Raw genomic sequence first — 18,253 nt, 5'->3', positions numbered from 1 at the left:
CTAATACAGAGCTTCCCACCAGCAGCCAGGCGCTTATGTAACCCTGTGCTGATCACTTCACCATATTTCCACTGTTCCACAACTCAGAGGTAAGGAGTGGGAAGAGAGTTGAAACATGGAAAGAATTCAATAGGCCAGTGTGTGCTAGACGGCCATATAGGAGACGGCTAATTCCCTGCAGAGCAATCCATCACCAGAGCAGAGGCCTAAAGCAGAGAGTCACAGTTAACTTGTTTTCTTTTTATGGAGAGGAAGAGGAGTGCCTCTGTATGTGACATCACAAGCAACTTGAAACCGTTATTTTCAGCAGCCCTCCTACTCACTGCCTGCTCCCCCTCTTCACAACCTCTCCTGGAGCTCTGCGCTTCTCTGCGGGGCTCCAAAAACAGGCCAGAGTGACTATTATCTCAGCCCAAACTGCACCTCTGATCCCTGGACTTCACCACACTTCAGAGAGTTTTCTGGGTCTGCTTCTGGAGGTACCGGTAAGTCCCTCACTCCATTCTTCTGGCTGAGTTGGAGCTGCTCTGCTGCCACGTGGGTTGGCTACTTGAGGGGGGTCTTCTCTGACTGAGGACCCGATGCAGAAGTGCATGGCTCTGTAAAGCTGTGCTCAGAAGCTTTGTTTTTAAAAGTAGTTGTATGCTCAGGTTCAGCAGCTGTGCTCCAGATGTGGAACAATTCCAGTGAGATCATAGTAGCCCTACTCAAAGTTACTTAACTTTCTAGTAATGCGCTTAAAATTATTCTGAATTTCCTAATCTATTAACATTTCAGTTTTGTTGAGTATTATTTTCCAAATAATTATCAATGCAACTATGGTAACGAGGTCAGACAGGCACTGTGGTATTAACTTACTTTGAGTGACAGTTGCATGTCTATTACTGTTTCGGTTTTTGTCATTTCATTTTTGTGACATTTTTCTTTTAAAGACTTTACATTTAAATTGGTAAATGCCAGTTTCCATGTACAAATAATTCTTAGATAATTGTAAAGTAAGAAATAATAATCATTTCATGCATTCATGACATGTATGTGTATGTCAACTACTACACATAAATAAAAAACAGTACAACTGTGTTTTGCTGGTGTTGAGGTAATTTGAGGCTCAGCTGATGCTAGATGTCAAACTGTAGAACCCCAAAAGCACGTTCTTTTAAAAAGGACACATGTCAAAAGGTGACAGTATTATATAAGCTGCAAATCTACACAGTTCATGCTTGGAAAACAGGGCAGGGCCTCACTCTGGCACACATTGTACACTTTCTGTTCCCTCTTACCTCACCGTGTGGCAGACTACTGTATATACTGTCCCGGTCAAGGCTTGCATTTTCTTAGTGTAGGCTTATAAAGACGTTTCAGACGCCTTCGCATTGTGCCAAAAAAGCACTGTTCTCTGAATTATAATACATCTTAATTTCAGAAAAGTGTGTTGAACAGAGAGAAGCAAACACGTTCCTTAAAGAGTTAGTTCAGCATTTGAGGAAACACAATTATTCACTTTATCTCCAGGTGTGTGATGTTCAGATGGATAACAAACTCACCAAACTCAAATGGAAATGTAATAAACAATGATATTTACATTTCTGGTTGTGTGCAGATTTTAAAAAGAGATACAAAATGAATCAATTAGCTTTAGAGGCTTTGGTAGTTGTATTTTTTAACTTTGGACAGAGCCAGGCTATAAAGTCCATTCTGAACATCTGACTCTCCAAAAGAAAGCAAGGGTACTCCAAAAATGTCCAACTATTTCTTTGAGTTTCTGTGCTTTCTCAACCTTTATCATCTATTCACCTCAGTGTAGTCATTTTAGCTTTAATGTCTATTGTGTGCCAAACCAACTGGTTTCCATGGGTTAAACCCTCTGGACAATGCTGTATGTTGTAAAGTAGGAATCCTACAGTGTTTGGCCTGCATTTTGTGGCATAATTAATGCTTGAACATTAGATTTTCCATTGACCCACTGAAAGCACATGCAACACAACCAAGTCTAAAATAGAAGTTTCTGTTTACAATTGTAACTGCCTCTCTGGCCAAAAAGAATTGGCCTGAAACTCTCGAATCTGATTGGTGCACAGGATGGGCGGGTGTACCTTCATCACAATCAGGTGGATAGTATCAGGTGAGCAGGCAGCCACAGGAAGCTGGTTATACTTTTACACTTTAAACTTAAAACACTTAACTTTACTGTTACTGTTCACAACTGGCTTTTAGAATGAGAAGTTATACATGGTTAAACTGATTCACTTGATATAAAAAGCAGGTTAATTTGTGAAATTTGTTGAGCTTCAGAAATGTTGTCATGTGATCACATTTAAAAGTTAAGAAGCCCAATCAGGTTAAATAGTGTCTTTTTAACATGCTGGAACACAAAGTGTGAAGTATTTATTGTGTTATATTACAGCTAATTTACTGTGTCAGTTTTTAATTTGAAATCTTGAAAGTGATGCTTTTGAGCACCCACACGTCATTCCAGAGTAAATATGTGTTCTGATTGCTTTGCGGCCACCTGAACTGTAAGACTACTGCATGATAACTTTAAACATATGTCTTTGATTTCTATCTGTGAAGCGTGAATATATATATATATATATATAGATAGATCTATAGTATTGCCAATGAAGTGTATGGAAATGTAGAGTGCGTTTCTACGTAGAGAAAGTATTTACAAATAGAGTCCATGTGACGACTACAAAATGTCAACGTCTGCGGAACCAGCTCAGCGATGTTTGAGCAGGGAGGTCATTCTCAGCTGTTATCACTGTGTCTGTCGTTCCTGAGGCCAACAGGGACCAGATATTCACAAAGGCAGCCGTCCAAACTTGGCTTCAGTCCACTCTCTTATCTGTAGAGACACGTAGCTTTTCACTGGCTTCAGGAAATATTGTAAAGAGCAATTATAGATTAATTTATAATATTTACTCTGTTTTTATGACTTTTGTTAAATAATTGTGAAAACTACCGCTAAATAGAAACCAAATTGGAATAATGCAGTTTCCAGATTAGATTCCATACTGGATTTAGATTGACCAGAATCATGCACCTGGAGGCTCAACGCAAATGAACAGTAGGCCGCTAGCTACATCTCACCACACAGGCCGTCCTCCCTGAGACAATGTCCGTACAGCAAGCTTATTAGGAAGTGGATATTAGGCCAATTTGGTCCGGTCCGGTACGTTACGGTACTCTGTATCGCTAAAAGATCCAGGAACAGGGGACAGCAGCTGCCTGCCAAAACCCAAATACATAAAAAAAAACAGGGAACAGGGAAGGACCCTAATTGTGTTCATCTTCATCAACATTGGGAGATATTTTGTGCTGCATTCATGTGGTGTCTGTCACAGTTCAAAGGCACAGAAAACCCAAAAGCACAACTCAGGAGGCAGTTGAAAATGAAAGGTTTACTGAAGACCAAATTCAAGGATTTCCACATCCAGGCAGGCAAACAAAGAACAAAGGGGTCAGGCTGAGGCAAGATCCAAGGTTCACAGGCAGGCTAAAAAAACAAGGTAGGTTGGTAGATATACTATGGAGCTAATGAGTGGATGTGGAACAGGTGAGTGGGGAGGATGAGCAGGTGATGATAATCTGCTAGTGGAAGAGAATAAAATAAACAGATTGAAATACAAAATCATCACAGTGTCGGAATAATCTCAACACAAACAACTCAAAACAAATAACATGTTGCTTTGGCAATAAAATAAAACACTTCTTCTTTGTAGCGTTGTTTCCACGTTGCGATTTAAAGCTTATCAACACATACCGAAGTCGAAAGAACAACTTCCCATCTTGGAAATGGGACCATCTGACGAGCATGTGTGCTGTCTGAGTGACATTCTAGTTTTTCTATGAACTGCTTCTAAATTGTTTTAGTCTCGTTGTGTTTGTGGAACAGCACAGACCTGACAGTTTTTAATTCATCTTTGCTCCAAAACTGATGTCAACTTCTGCTACAGTTTATTGAGTACCGTTGGTATTTGGCAAGCAGTTATTTCTTAAAGTTAAATAAAAATTAAAAGAAAATGTTAAAAACACAAAATAAGTTGCAATGTTTCACACTCACAGCATGTCAAACGAGCTATGCCACTTCTGTTATCTGCTGGCGTAACGCTGTGCATTCACGTCTTTACTTTCTAAACATACCGCCTGTTAACTGTTCAACTGTAGATTCATTCAGTTGCAATTTTCCTCTAATTTAAAATGAAACAAATTGTTATGATTTTGAAAGTTTTAAGTCAACATTCACAAATTATTCTTTGGCACTTCCACCATTTAAATAAATCCCATGTGAGTCAAGTGTTTCTATTTTGTCATTTCACACCATACAGACATTAAAATGAATGCCTTTGGTCAGGGATGAATGAAGGAGGGCAATATAGAGATTGGTGTAAATTACCAGCAAGAACTTCATTTACTTTCGCCTCTGTTTACGACCTATAATCACGCTTATGTTAGGTGGCGACGTCTAGTGACCGTAGTAGTTAAGACGGGAGCAAAGGAAGAAGTCAGGTGATGTATTTTGAAGAGCTACAATTCTGCACATGTGGATGGATGGGTTAAACACACACAGGACTTCATCCACCAAAATGTGGTCTGTGTCCAGTGTGAGACCAAGAGTCAACACTGGCTTATTTTAGATGTCAACTGAGTAGACACTTTATATTTAACCCATCATGAGTATTTTAGGAGCAGTGGGCTGCTCGCTCAAGGAACTTTTCTACATACTTTTATAGTAGCGATGGATCAAGTGACTGGGTGTATGTTAAAGGTGTAACTTTTAGGGACCAACATTCAGAGGATCACTACAAACTGTCATTATTATGGTACGGCCCAAAACTGTACTGTTTTGGTTCAGTCTCAGTCTCATTACGCTGCAGGCAGCTCTGATGAATCACTGTACTCTACCTTCCCATCAGCAAACAGCAGACAGACTCAGTAAGAGACCAGCTGATGGACATAGTGGAGCATTTAGCAGATAAAGAGATGAAGAGATGTTTCCCTCAGGAGGTGGTAGAGACCAAAATCAGAGAGAATATTGGACTAACATTCATTAGGTGATATAGATTCATGATTGCCTTATGTATAAAAGGCAACTGTTTGCTCTCACGTTAGACGCATCAGCTTTATGAGATAACATTATGTATGTCAGTGTTGTGATTACTTCTTGTTGTGATGCCCCCCAACGTAGCACACAATCAATGAATGCAACTTTAAATGAGGAAGATAAATAAATTACAGACAGCTGTTTTAAAATACTACAACTAACTAATTCATTAATAATTAAGCAAATTATGTTATATCTACATATTTTGTATTTGTATACATATAATGCATGTTTATACACTACACGTAGAGTATACATGTAAATATCAGCACTGTCAAATATAAATCTAAAAATGTGTACACCATATCCAACTGTCTCATGTATATAAAGACACCTGTTACATTCATCGTTCCATTTAGTCCTGCACCCTTTGCATGGACCAATGAACTATTGTCCTACTGCTTACAAAAGCCACTGTTTGGTTTTGCTTTTAATGAGATTTATACCTTTGCATAGTTGTTAAATGTTTCTCCTTCATCAGTGTGTTTACACTGACCAATATAGCCTTTTTTCTGTCAATGGATTGTTGTTAAAGGGCTTATTTTGCACTATGTTAGACGGTGTTATTTATTCTACAGATTGTAAAGACCATTTATGATGTTGGGTTGTATAAATAAAGTTGACCTGACTTGAAATGAAACCTTCAGCATTCGTTTTAGCTCAATAATTCAAGTTTGTTGGTTATTGTCTGCACCAAACTCATTGGTGGTCCAAATATAATGTCTGGCTTTGACATTAACTAATTTAAACATGCGTATTATTTTTACACTGCGGACCAAAGTCAGCATGGCTAAAAATACACAGTAAAAGTCCCCACCCAGTAATGTACGTGTTACGGAACAGGATGTGGACCCAAAAAGCAGAACGACCAGGAGATGGATACAGTTCTGTAGCTTTATTTAAAGCGGAGAACTCAGCATACAGACAGGCAGGATAAGACTCACAGAGGGAAACAGGCAGGGGATCAGGCAGACGGGAATCAGAGGAAGCGGAGGCTAAACTCGGGGTCGGGGACAGAAGGCTGAGTCGTTGACCGGGGCACAGGCAAGGCAGGTAAGTCCAGACAGGCAGGCAGGGTCGGCAACGGGAAATCAGTCCGGGGAATAACGCTGGAAGGTCTGGCATAATACGGAGAACGATCTGGCAGTGAGTGTGTGTGAGACTGGTGTTTAAATACTGCAGAGTTGATGAGTAGATAGAAGGCAGGTGTGGCTTGGAGCAGGTGAGTATGATGAGGTGATTAGGTGAGTGAGGGAAGAGTGTGGTGAGAGAGTGGGAGGGGTGACACACCCACCTCACAGACACACACACAGAGATAACCAAACAAGGGAGCACAGGAGACACAAGGAATAAACAGAGACATGGTCATGGTCATGACAGTATGACCATGTTTTTAAGTGTCGTGGCTATACACACACGCACATAAAATATTGTAGTTCCAGATGAACAGCTGTCAGCTGTTTACATTTTGATGAGTTCTTTGTTACACAGCTACAGTCATTATGAAACGATTACATTTGTAAATATTGTATTGTTTCTTCTTTTGCAGATTTCACTTTTCAATCCCTTTTCATTCTTTTGACAAAATTTCATCTATCTCACGGGATCAGTCCACCTATGTCCCCGTCATAAGTATGGAGCTGCAGAAGCCATCGAATGGAAATCACCACCATGACTCTGCTGTGCCTGCGGAAGGAGGGTATGTTTACTGAGCCGCAGTGAATTATTGCTAAATCAACTATGTTCATATTATTTAAAGCTGTGCAATGTTTGTTTTTTGGTTTGTGATGGATATTACAGAATCGCACCAGAGGAAGAAAAGTTCCTGCAGCAGAGTGATGGATCAAAGAGACCTCAGTTCACAGATGTGAGTATAAGACAGAGGCAGAGGCCATCCATGAGTTAATTATTTACACAGCAGAATTCACATTTATGTTTTACTTGCAAAACTTTTGTTCTTAACATGTTCTGAGGGACTCTATTAAAACTGTTATGTAGGAGCGTTGGATCTTAGTCTACAGATGGTGATTACCTAACTATTTGTTTGGATGAAATGTCCTCCAAGATGGAGGCCCAATAATGCCGGGAAGGTCTTTGTTTAAAGATCATTTTTGGGGTGTTTCATGCCTTTCTTGGATAGTGCACACTTGACATGCCACAAAGTTAACCAGTTGGACACCAACTCAGGACATGATCAGTGCCTTAACCCATAAGCCCCCAGGGCACCCTAGGTCTTTTTACAAAATTAAATAAAATACTCAGCCCCCCTCCACACCCCCACAAAATGTCCATACAGTCCCTAACAGCAACTGGCATGAAGGTGTTTGGGGGAAGTTTGACATCCAAGATTAAAATGAAAGCTGTTGTTTATGTAATACAGACAGCACGGATCTCCCTCCGAAATATAAAGCTAATATAAAAGAGTTCCATATGATGTAGAGGACATGGTAGCATGATTCATGAATTGACACTACACACTATACATGAATAGTGATGTCATGTCACAATGTGCGTCCTAACCTTAATACATTATCGTTATTGTGTCTTAGAAGTTAATATTCCAGTCTTGCGTCTTTTCCAGTTTGAGGGTAAAACCTCCTTTGGGATGTCCGTCTTCAACCTGAGCAATGCAATCATGGGCAGCGGCATTCTGGGTCTGTCATACGCCATGTCCAACACCGGCATCGTCCTTTTCCTGTGAGTAACAGAAATATAACCACTTCGGCACAGAGAGTACAACTGAACTTGATGTACACACCCACACACGTGTTCTGTCCTAATCATGGCCGTCAGTAGACAAACAGACACACGAGAGGAGACAAGGTCAATGTTGAATAACACTTAGTCATTGCTTATGCAATGTGTAGTTATGGCGTATTTAAAGTTACTGGGTTGGACAATAAAATGTTAGCACATTGTATAAGACAACAATGAGGGGATTTACCTCAAATCTGTAATGTCAAACGCGGGACTCTTCATTACCAGCTTCTGGTAGTGTTTTCACCTTTTGAGTCTGTGTGTGAGTCATCATGACAAAGTATGGTCCTAAAACTTCTACTGTAGCAGGGAGTACCACAGAATGTCTGCCTGATTATATATGTGTGAGAAAGTTTGATTCACTGCAATCAAAGAGGTCCTTGAGCATGCAGTCACAAACAAGCAGCAATAATATTATACAATTTGGTGCCGCAGTATACGAGTTTAGCCATTGACAGATCACATACAAATGGCACCATGTTGATTGTTCACGGCCTATTCAGTCTTTGACCCTAAATTATGCAGCCTTTAAAGTTGGGTGCAGCAAAAGTAAACTAATGAATGAAATGTATTTTTGTTAAGTTGGCTGGACTACTGGACTGCCTTTTTTATTTGGCTCCCTAAAAAAGACATCTCTCAAGTAAAAGAAACAAAGCTGTGCTGTACACAAAATACTGAAATCAATCAACATGTAGGAAGTGACATTAATGAGATTACCTCCCGTACCTGTTTGTGTTTTACAGGATCCTGCTGACATGTATCGCATGTCTGTCCTGTTATTCCGTCCATCTGCTGCTACGCAGTGCTGGAGTTGTGGGTGAGGCTTCATAAATGTGGAAAATATTGTAATTTTCAAAAGGCCATTCTCTTTGTTACTTCACTTCCTCTCTACTATATCAAAGGCCATTTCAGCTAGTAGTCCTGTGCATATGTCATAATGTCTGCAGTCATTCTGTAACATATTTCCTTGTCATTTCTCTCTTCAGGGATTCGCGCCTATGAGCAGCTTGGCCTGAGAGCTTTTGGTCATCCAGGGAAGATCATAGCAGCTATCATCATCACGCTACATAACATTGGAGGTAAGACACCTGTATATAGGTTAGGACACCAAAATGTTGATGTCATATGAGTAGGTGGGGATCATACATCTTGCCAAAGGAACCAGATGTGTCAGAACATCACTGTTTTAATGGAACATGTAAATACATGTGGCCATGTTCACTAATAAACACTCTATGTTTTCATCCTCTGCAGCCATGTCCAGCTACCTGTTCATAGTCAAATCTGAGTTACCGCTGGTCATCCAAGCCTTTCTTGGCCAGACATCCAGCTCCGGGTGAGTACTGCTAACAGCTTTGAAATCAACAAAATGTATGACATTCAATATGTATTTCATATGCGTGTGGGCATTCCAGAGATAAAGAAGAGGAAAAAAAACATGTTAGTCCGTCTCTCTGTAGGTTTCGACTAGCCTACTCTCTCTCTCACATCTCACAAATATATATAGTTTAATTTAAAAAATAAATAAATAAAAGGCCCAGTTATTTCAGCTGATTATTGTCGTTTTTCGCAAACATTACTCAAACAAGAGGACATTATGCATATGTTGGGGACTATCTCTAGCAATGGATCGCTCCACATTTGAGTTCAGTCAGCCGACTCACATGTAATCATAGACTGTATATAAGAAGTGGTCATAGTCACCGTGACTTCACCCACTGGATGTGGACTTTGGTTTTGAAGCATAGAGTACAGCATTTTGGCCGTCTCCATCTTGATTTCTCGCAACCAGAAATGACACGAGAGGGTGAAGTACCATCAAACGCTGAATAAGACATTTTTAGGCAAAATTTTACAAATAACGTTCATGAAGTGAAAACAAGCATTCCCTGCTTTATGGTCTATATGACTCTAAATGGACAATCATTTACTAAATGAACATCATGCTGTTTACTGAGGTAATACAACAAGCAAGAAGTATAGTTGTGGCTCAGGAAATACTACGGACAGCAGCAGCAGTTGACAGCATACATAGCTTTCATGATCAAAAGGGTGCATTGAATACATGCCGCAGTAAAAGGAGTTTGTCTGTGTCTATACTAGCTCACAGGCTTCCCTTCACTTCCTGCAGCAGGACGGTGTATGAAGGACCGAGTCAACATAAACTACATTGTGTGTTCATGGTGATGAAGGATAATGTCAGCTAGTGGAGCCAGACAATGGAGCTCAGGTCACAGTTCACTTGTGTTCAACTTTGCCCTGGGAATATTTATGGTCTGCCAATAGAAAAACGGATGCACTGTGCTCGGGCATCGACAAGAGCCTTTACCATGCTTCCTACAATATTACACTACCAGACTCAGACTGCAGCATCACTCTAATTGTTGACAGTTTGTGAACAGAAAGCTAATAGGACCATTTTCTACGTGCTGATATACTTGCTTGTAACTCAACTTGTGAGTTGGCATCATAGATTGCGTTCCTTGTCGATATCTCAGCACTAACAATACTCTACCTTTCTCTTGTGTCACCATCTTTAGTTCTATTGAAGATAGGAATGCTTACCACTTTGAAGTGTTTGAGTTGGTAAAAAGCAAATGTATCACAAATACACAACCCTGTATTTAACTTCATGACCCAAAGACAAATTAAAGAATTGTCATTTTACAAAATAATTGACCTCTTTTTTGATCTACAGGCAGTTAGAGAGTCCTCTTCACATGTATGTTTAACTGTATGTGTGTGTGATGTCTTGTGTCCTGCAACTATAGTGACTGGTTCATGAATGGAAACTACCTGATCATCATCGTCTCTATCTGCGTCATCCTCCCACTGGCCCTGATGAAACACCTGGGTAGGCCACTTTCCCTCAGTTTGATCATACTCAATCACTCCTCAGAGTTATGCTTTTGACAAGGCCATTGATAATTTCAAGAGAACTTAACCCCCCGGTTCCCTTATGTAAACTGAACTTAATACAACCTTCACAGCTGTCTTTGTATGAATGCCCTGTCTGTCTGTCACTTTGTGTTGTGTTGCTGTTGTTTCGTAACCACGTCTCCCTTGAGAATTAGACCACATAGGGACATGGGACAATATGGAAATCAATTATCCTAATCATTTTGATTCACATTATTGACCCGATTATCATCAAAATATTTTTCTTTTTTAGACGATAATTTCTGTATTTTCAAATCACACTCTATTTTTTACTTCTACTCCACCGTTAAGGCTCTCACGATATCAGATAATAACCACACAATTATGGTGGCCAAAAGAATTCATGATAACAATTTTTTTGCAAAATCTATAGAACAATTTGAAATAAAATAATCTGTCAATAATCAGTCAAAGTCATCTTTAACTTTGTTTATTGTGCATTTTGTCTCTTTTTTGGCAGATTAATTATACTAAAATAGGAATGTAGGGATGTGGATAGTCAGTTACACTGGATTAATTACACATTATTATAATATGTGTATCATTAACCCAGTTAGAAAGCTTTTTCCAGTCACTCGTGACCATATTCACTTTTGTTCTGATACTAGAAATTCACCACAATCATCTTATTGTGAGCGTTATTGTATAACAATAAAATCTTACATCATCCTATCCCTAACCCCCTGTGTCAATAAGGTTACTTGTCTAAATAAAGGTTACTTCTTTTTTTTAAAGTCATGTAGGAGACAAAAGATCGATTCTGCCCTCCTATATGTATCAGAGAAGCCAAAGGAAATTCACACAGCACATACATCAAATCAGTTTTTTGTGACAGAGTGCCTACAGTGTGTGTGTATGTCCAGAGGTGTGTCTGAGGGTTGTATTCTTGCATCCTGCAGGGTATCTTGGTTATACCAGTGGCTTCTCTCTATCCTGCATGGTCTTCTTCCTTTCTGCGGTGAGTCTGTGGGTCTCGTCTTCATGCACTACTTTATGAGAAATGAGGGACCATGGCATATGCTGTGTGCTTGTTTCTGACTACCAACTGTTACGTTGACACCATAAAATCTCTAAGACAATATATATTGTGTTATAGTTATACGTCATAGTGAGAGTTATAAGGTCATAGGTGACCATTTACTTGTATTATTTTATTGTTTAACTGGTATTTAAATGTCCAAAGCTTATGAAATGTAACTGGAATTGCAGAGTTTTGATTTAAGAAAAGTAAATAAAAGAATATGTTGGGAAAAAAATGTTAAAACATAATTATTTTCTTACATTTTCTTACAGTAAGTAATTATAAAAAAATTCTGTGTTTTAAAATTTTAATTAAAATCTACTCAAATTATTTTTTAACTGAATCTTAACGAAATGGATAGAAGGTTCTTATCTGGAAAATTCTCAATCAATCATGGCATCTATCAAGTATTTTGTTGAAATACATTTTTCTTGTAGAAGAAAATTGACAATCCTGATGACAACTAGTGTGGTCTCCACTTATTCCCCTCAGGGCCTCCAGGTTGAACCCTTGTGGCTCTAGCTTGTTGGACAGGGATGAGTTGCCATCAACAGCCGCATAGTGCTGTTTTAGGAAGGAATACAGTAGCTGCTAGGTGATATAGATACAGAGACAATGTAGAAAAATTGTCTCCAAATAGTTCCAAATAGTACCAAAATATTAATGTTTTGAGGGAAGTGGTTTAACAAGCCTCAATCGCCTCATGACCAAAAGCTCTCCTGCCTTTGGTAACAAAGCATTTGTAACATTCATTCTCCCTCATCAAGCTTTCTTTCTCTGTTCCATCAGGTCATCTACAAGAAATTCAACATTGCTTGCCCTCTGGAAGTGTTTGGCAACTACTCTGTGACCACAGTCGTCTCAGAGGACACATGCGCTCCCAAATACTTCACCATCAACCCAGAGGTCAGAGATGAATTTTCTGAAAGTACACACAAATTATAATTTGCATGTGAAGTGTTTGTTTACGACAAGCTCTATTTAGAGGACTGCGGTATACTCTGAACACGTGTATGACCGGGAACTATTTGTGGGTGCATCATATTACGCATACACAGCTGGACAGGGCTCATGCACTTCCTGGAAAGCTACCTAGTGAATTTACTCTGACTTGATTTGCAGACGGCGTATACCATCCCCATCCTGGCATTTGCTTTTGTATGTCATCCTGAAGTGCTTCCCATCTACACTGAACTGAGCAAGTAGGACACACACGCTATTAGATTCTTACATTCTTCACATACAATACACAGCATGCACTTCAACAGCAAAAGTGAGAAAACATTCTAGACTGTAACACAAAGAAAAAAGGGAATACCCTTTGGTGCATACCCTTTCTTGCTTTTAAAGTCGCACTCAAAACCCCAAAATATTCCCTCAACTTGCCGTTATTGAAAATCAACATAGTTCACAGTGTTGAACAAGGATGATTCTGTTTTACTACAACTTGGGTCATATTTTTTTATGTTAAGACCATCAGTTATATTGAAATCTGGGAAAACAGCAACATTGTTAAAAATAAATCAGATGGGTCCAGAAAGACAAGCAGTCAGGAGATCAGACAAGCTGGAAGTTTATCCAGATTATCTAAACCAGTGAGAGCAGTGAGAAAATGTCAAGCCTGGGTGTTTGTTTCAAACCTGTCCAACTGTATCTTTAAAGTCTATACAATCTTTTCTGAAAATAAACTGTAGCAATAGCCAAGCTTCTCTCTCTTGAATTCTTGTACTTTATGCCTACAAACATATGCCATCTTGTTCCCCTAAAGCCCAACAAAGAGAAGAATGCAGAATATTGGCAACGTTTCCATCCTGGGCATGTTCATCATGTACTCCTTCACTGCCACATTTGGCTACCTGACATTCTTCGGTGAGAGAAACGTCTCTTAAAGTCTGCTGCATGATATAACTCAGTCTAATGATAGTGAGGTGTCACATGTTCTATATGAATGCGTGTGTGTATGTGTGTTTGCAGAGAACACTGAAGCAGAGCTCCTCCATACCTACAGTAAGGTGGACCCTCTGGACACTCTGATCCTGTGTGTTCGTCTGGCCGTCCTGGTGGCCGTCACTCTGACTGTACCTGTGGTCCTGTTTCCTGTAAGAACATGTCTGGCCTTCACGCACACTTCCAGCTGACCTACTCTCTGACACTGACCTGAAAAAAATGTGCCATTTGGTTCTTAATTACATATAAAAGTAAAGTTGACGGGGTTCTGTAAATACTCACTTCTCAAATATGTAAAGGTCAGTCTCTAAGGAAGGCCAGCTAAGAACATTTAAAGGAGGTGGACATAAGTAGTTCACATGTTTAATTCAGTATAATGTAAATTTCCAAAGCACTAATTCAGGCAGTACAACAACATGGATGTATCTACTTCTATCTACCTTCTGTAGATGTTTCACATTAAACTACCAGGAGAGGAAGGAAGGGTACCCATTAAGCTGGCTGAAGGCCTTCAATACAAAACATCCGTTCAGGAAGTTTAAATACTGCTCTCATGAACTTATTAACTCCATGCTTATTTGGAGAATTTCTATGGAAGAGCATTTCATTCAAACTTGCATTCTCTCGACTGGTCTTTAGGGGGACCTTCTGGTTGCAAAGAGAAGTCTAGTTAAGTCTATGAGAAAATAACCCTACCTCTCACTTGATTTATTACCTCATGTAAACGTTGTAAACATGAGTTTATGGTCTCAAACTCTAGTTTCAAGTCTTCTTCAATACAGCATGATGTTCATTTCGTAAATTATGGTTAATTTAGAGTAAAATAGACCATAAAGCAGGGTATGCGTTAGGGCGGGCATACTGGGATTCACAGATTGCTACCCTACCAGAGCCGTAAACGGCGTTCACTCCTCCTCAGTCCAAATATGGTCACTTCTGTTCATTGGTTGCAAAACAGCCAAAACGGCCAAAACAGCCAAAACGTCAAAATTGAGGCTTCAAAAAACGTAATCTACAAACCAATGAGTGATGTCTAGATGACTACATCCCCTTTTTATATACAGTCTATGATTTTGACATGTTGATTTTTGGCCCTGCTTTTGTGCATGCTTGGTCACTGGGAAAGTTTACTTGGACACTCAATGGAACTGAACCATCATTAATGTTATTCATTTCACCTGGGCTTTTAGACAAGTTAAAATGCATTAAATAAATATAAAAAGTTTACAGCTACAATAGCTAAAATACAAGATTTCAATTATTATGAGATCTTTTTTTGTCATAATGAGATAAGTCATAATTATGAGATATGGAAGCTATAATTACAACATAAGGCCTCCCTTTTTATGTATTTATTTATTTGATGAAAGCTATGCACTACTGTACATGTTGGAACATTTTCAAATGCACCAAAAGGACTTGGGATTCTACTGGTTGTATTATCAATACAATTTCTAATTTATCACACATCCATATTTTAATTTAAAGTACAAACGAGACATTGCTGTAAAAAACATGCCTCACTGCCAGACACAGACACATATAAAAGACAAAGGACTGTTCCCATGATCGCTTTAGAAGTTATATACGAGTCTCAGAGTGCAGTGCGAGAGAAACATCCAATCTGAGATCTTCAAATTCTGTTGCCTAATGGTTGGGTGAAGTCAGAGCTTGAGCTTTGTACAACTCTTTAGATAAGTTCAACAGCTGAAATAAATTCACTTGTTGGTTATGTAGTTCCAGGTTTTGTTCAACAAAGTTGTTAAGATCATTCTGTTTACTGATAAAATGCGGTAGTGAGTGTGTGTGCTTCATATAAGTATTCCCTTGCTGCTCTGCTCTGATTTCTGACACAAAGTTCTTCTTCATTTCAGTGTTGTTTGACACACTGACTTGATAGCTGAGCAGCAGAACGCGCCCTTACGTCTGTGTTTCTGTCAGATCCGCCGTGCCCTCCTGCAACTGCTGTTTCCAGAGAGGCCCTTCCACTGGCTCCGTCACATTGCCATCGCCATATGTCTGCTCTTTATCGTCAACCTGCTGGTCATCCTCGTTCCAAACATTCGAGACATCTTTGGCATTACTGGTGGGATATTAGACTTAGAAACATTACCAGAGTCTGAACAAAAAGGGGCATTCGTAAAAAGAGTCATAGCTCTAGTGAGATTACATCACATTTAAAATAAATGAAATTACTTTTTAACATTTTTTCCCTATTAGTATTTTTTTAATATTGGCCATTTTGGAGTTGTATATCAATTGAGAACAATTATACATCAGCGTTATGTGCAGTATAGAGGGTTGGATTAGACCTCAAGTTTTTTGGAAGGTTTTTCCAGATATTTGGTAAAAATTCAGCCATTGTTCAAAATCTACATGCTCCCAATAACCTCAGATTACAAAACACAACTATTTACCATAATATGCAGATGACACACTGATTTACATAAGAATATCACCAAATGACTATTCTATGAATGCAGAGCTAAATCTAAAATCAGTCAACTGCCATTTTAAGGACATATCAAGAATATCAAGAATGAAAGGATTTATGCCAGCAAGAGCTACAGTGGGCTCAAATACTGTAACTGTGTCGTTACAGGTCTGACTTCAGTTCTTGGTTCTTGTCTGGTGTGAAAAACTGTTGACTTTAAAATACTACTGTTGGCTTATAAATTACCCTCATCTGCTGCTCTTTTTTTGGTTCGGAGTTATCTTCGAAGTGAGGCTACATAACTTTTGCTGAATGGCAAAACAGTTAGATAAATGATTCAGTAATATCAGTCACACAGCAAAAACTATCTGAGGTCTGCAAACAGTAGCTAACATTAGCCTCCATTAGCTACTGGTCATACCTGACCAAGTAAAGACTGTAGCAGCAAAGGCCCTGAGGGTATTGACTTGGCAAGGGTGTGTTTTATTGCTGTTGAGTTTAATTCTTCCGTTGTAAGCACAGAATTGTGTTATTTATTCTTTCAAAAGTTATATAGTGTCCCTGTAAGTTAAAAGCCAAATGTTCTGTCAAAGATAAATTCATTCCATAGTTGGCCAAAGCACTTAAGTTTCAGCAAAGCACTGATTTTTTTTGTCTTAGTCAGTCAACAACTCTCTCTGAGATCAATTCTGTTTTACAATGGAATTATTTATTGTGCCTCCTTTGTGTCTAGGGGCAACCACTGCTCCCAGTCTGATCTTCATCCTTCCTGGACTGTTCTACATTCGCATCATCCCCACTGAACAGGAGCCCATGAACTCAAGACCAAAAATTCAGGTAGGTGTATGTCTCTCCCTGACTGAGATGGGTGACCCAACAACAGAGTAAATGGAAGTAAAACTAAGTGGTCCTGGTTAATCTACATTGACATATTTTCTTTGGGGTTTCAGGCTGCGTGTTTCACAGCACTGGGTTTCATATTCATGACCATGAGCCTGACGTTCATCAGTCTTGATTGGATGAGTGGAGAAAAGCGAAATCTCGGTGGCCACTAAAGTGTACCCCAAACCCTACAGCAGCCCACTGCTGCACCCCGCCTCAAGTCCTTTGGCTGGAAACAAGATTCGACCCACTGCTAGAAGGCTCAGGGCTTTTGTTGGACTATTTTTATTAATCTTAAGGACAATCCATTCCTTCAGAGTGATGAGAGGAGCCCAGTCTTGTCCCATGACCCACCCAGGTTGACATATGCAGCATCCATTACAGGTGGTGCTCTTCTGTTTTACATGAAGAGCTGACAAACATATTAACCACAGAAGCCCTTCAACCATTAAAAGCTATCTGTCTTAACTGAGGCTAAATGTAGTGTAGAATAATAGCAATATTAAAAACATCTCTTTAATTATAAGCTAAGTTTGATAGAGAACATTTATTTAGTATGTGCTTGATGAAAATGCTATTAAAAAATAGATTTCATCATGGTGTTATGAGAGTATGAGGTAATTAAACTAGATCATTTCAATTGATGTATTGTGTACTGTGATTCTGCAAAGCAGCATTTGGCAAATTGGTAAAATTATTTTGGATTCCATCAGCAAAATTCAGACATAATGTGTATGCAACTATTAACCAATTCATTTTGTGATTAATTTTTTAATCATTCTGGATAGCATATGTGGATATTGTTTAATAAAAATTCACAAAAGATTGAATTTGTTTGTTTCGTACTTATATAGCTACAATACAAGTTTATTTTATTATATTTTTCGAACTGTGTGGTGGTGATCACAAATGAATGTAACAAATAAAAAGCCATTGTATGGGATTTGAATATGCATGAAAAATACATTTCCATTCCATTTGTAAGTTTCTAACAACTTGCTTTAGGTATGAGTGGACGTTATCTCTTACTTTAGCGGCGGCTGCTAGCTCCAAGGTCAGATTGTCCAATGGTATGTTCCTCTCATTTTAATGGTATGAACTGATTGATGTTAAGCCACTACTCAGCCCTATTTAGCTGGCGCCAGTTGAAGAGCACAGATTTTCTGAC

General features: G+C 39.1%; 1 protein-coding gene across 1 annotated transcript; it reads left to right on the top strand.

Moving 5' to 3' along the window:
- The first annotated feature begins 225 nt into the window (after positions 1 to 225).
- On the top strand, positions 226 to 17,910 carry LOC129099952 (sodium-coupled neutral amino acid transporter 3-like). The gene is made up of 16 exons (XM_054609416.1): positions 226 to 485; positions 6,654 to 6,803; positions 6,905 to 6,971; positions 7,686 to 7,801; positions 8,605 to 8,678; positions 8,848 to 8,940; positions 9,116 to 9,197; positions 10,633 to 10,715; positions 11,701 to 11,759; positions 12,612 to 12,728; positions 12,945 to 13,024; positions 13,591 to 13,691; positions 13,797 to 13,921; positions 15,711 to 15,855; positions 16,937 to 17,040; positions 17,154 to 17,910. The coding sequence occupies exons 2-16, from the start codon at positions 6,739 to 6,741 to the stop codon at positions 17,256 to 17,258; spliced, it is 1,416 nt and encodes a 471-aa protein (XP_054465391.1). The 5' UTR covers positions 226 to 485; positions 6,654 to 6,738; the 3' UTR covers positions 17,259 to 17,910.
- The last annotated feature ends 343 nt before the right edge of the window (positions 17,911 to 18,253 follow it).

Source organism: Anoplopoma fimbria, chromosome 12 (genome assembly GCF_027596085.1).
Source record: "Anoplopoma fimbria isolate UVic2021 breed Golden Eagle Sablefish chromosome 12, Afim_UVic_2022, whole genome shotgun sequence".
Lineage (NCBI taxonomy): Eukaryota > Metazoa > Chordata > Actinopteri > Perciformes > Anoplopomatidae > Anoplopoma > Anoplopoma fimbria.
Note: the sequence above shows the minus strand (reverse complement) of the source record. Positions and strands in the feature narration are given on the sequence as shown.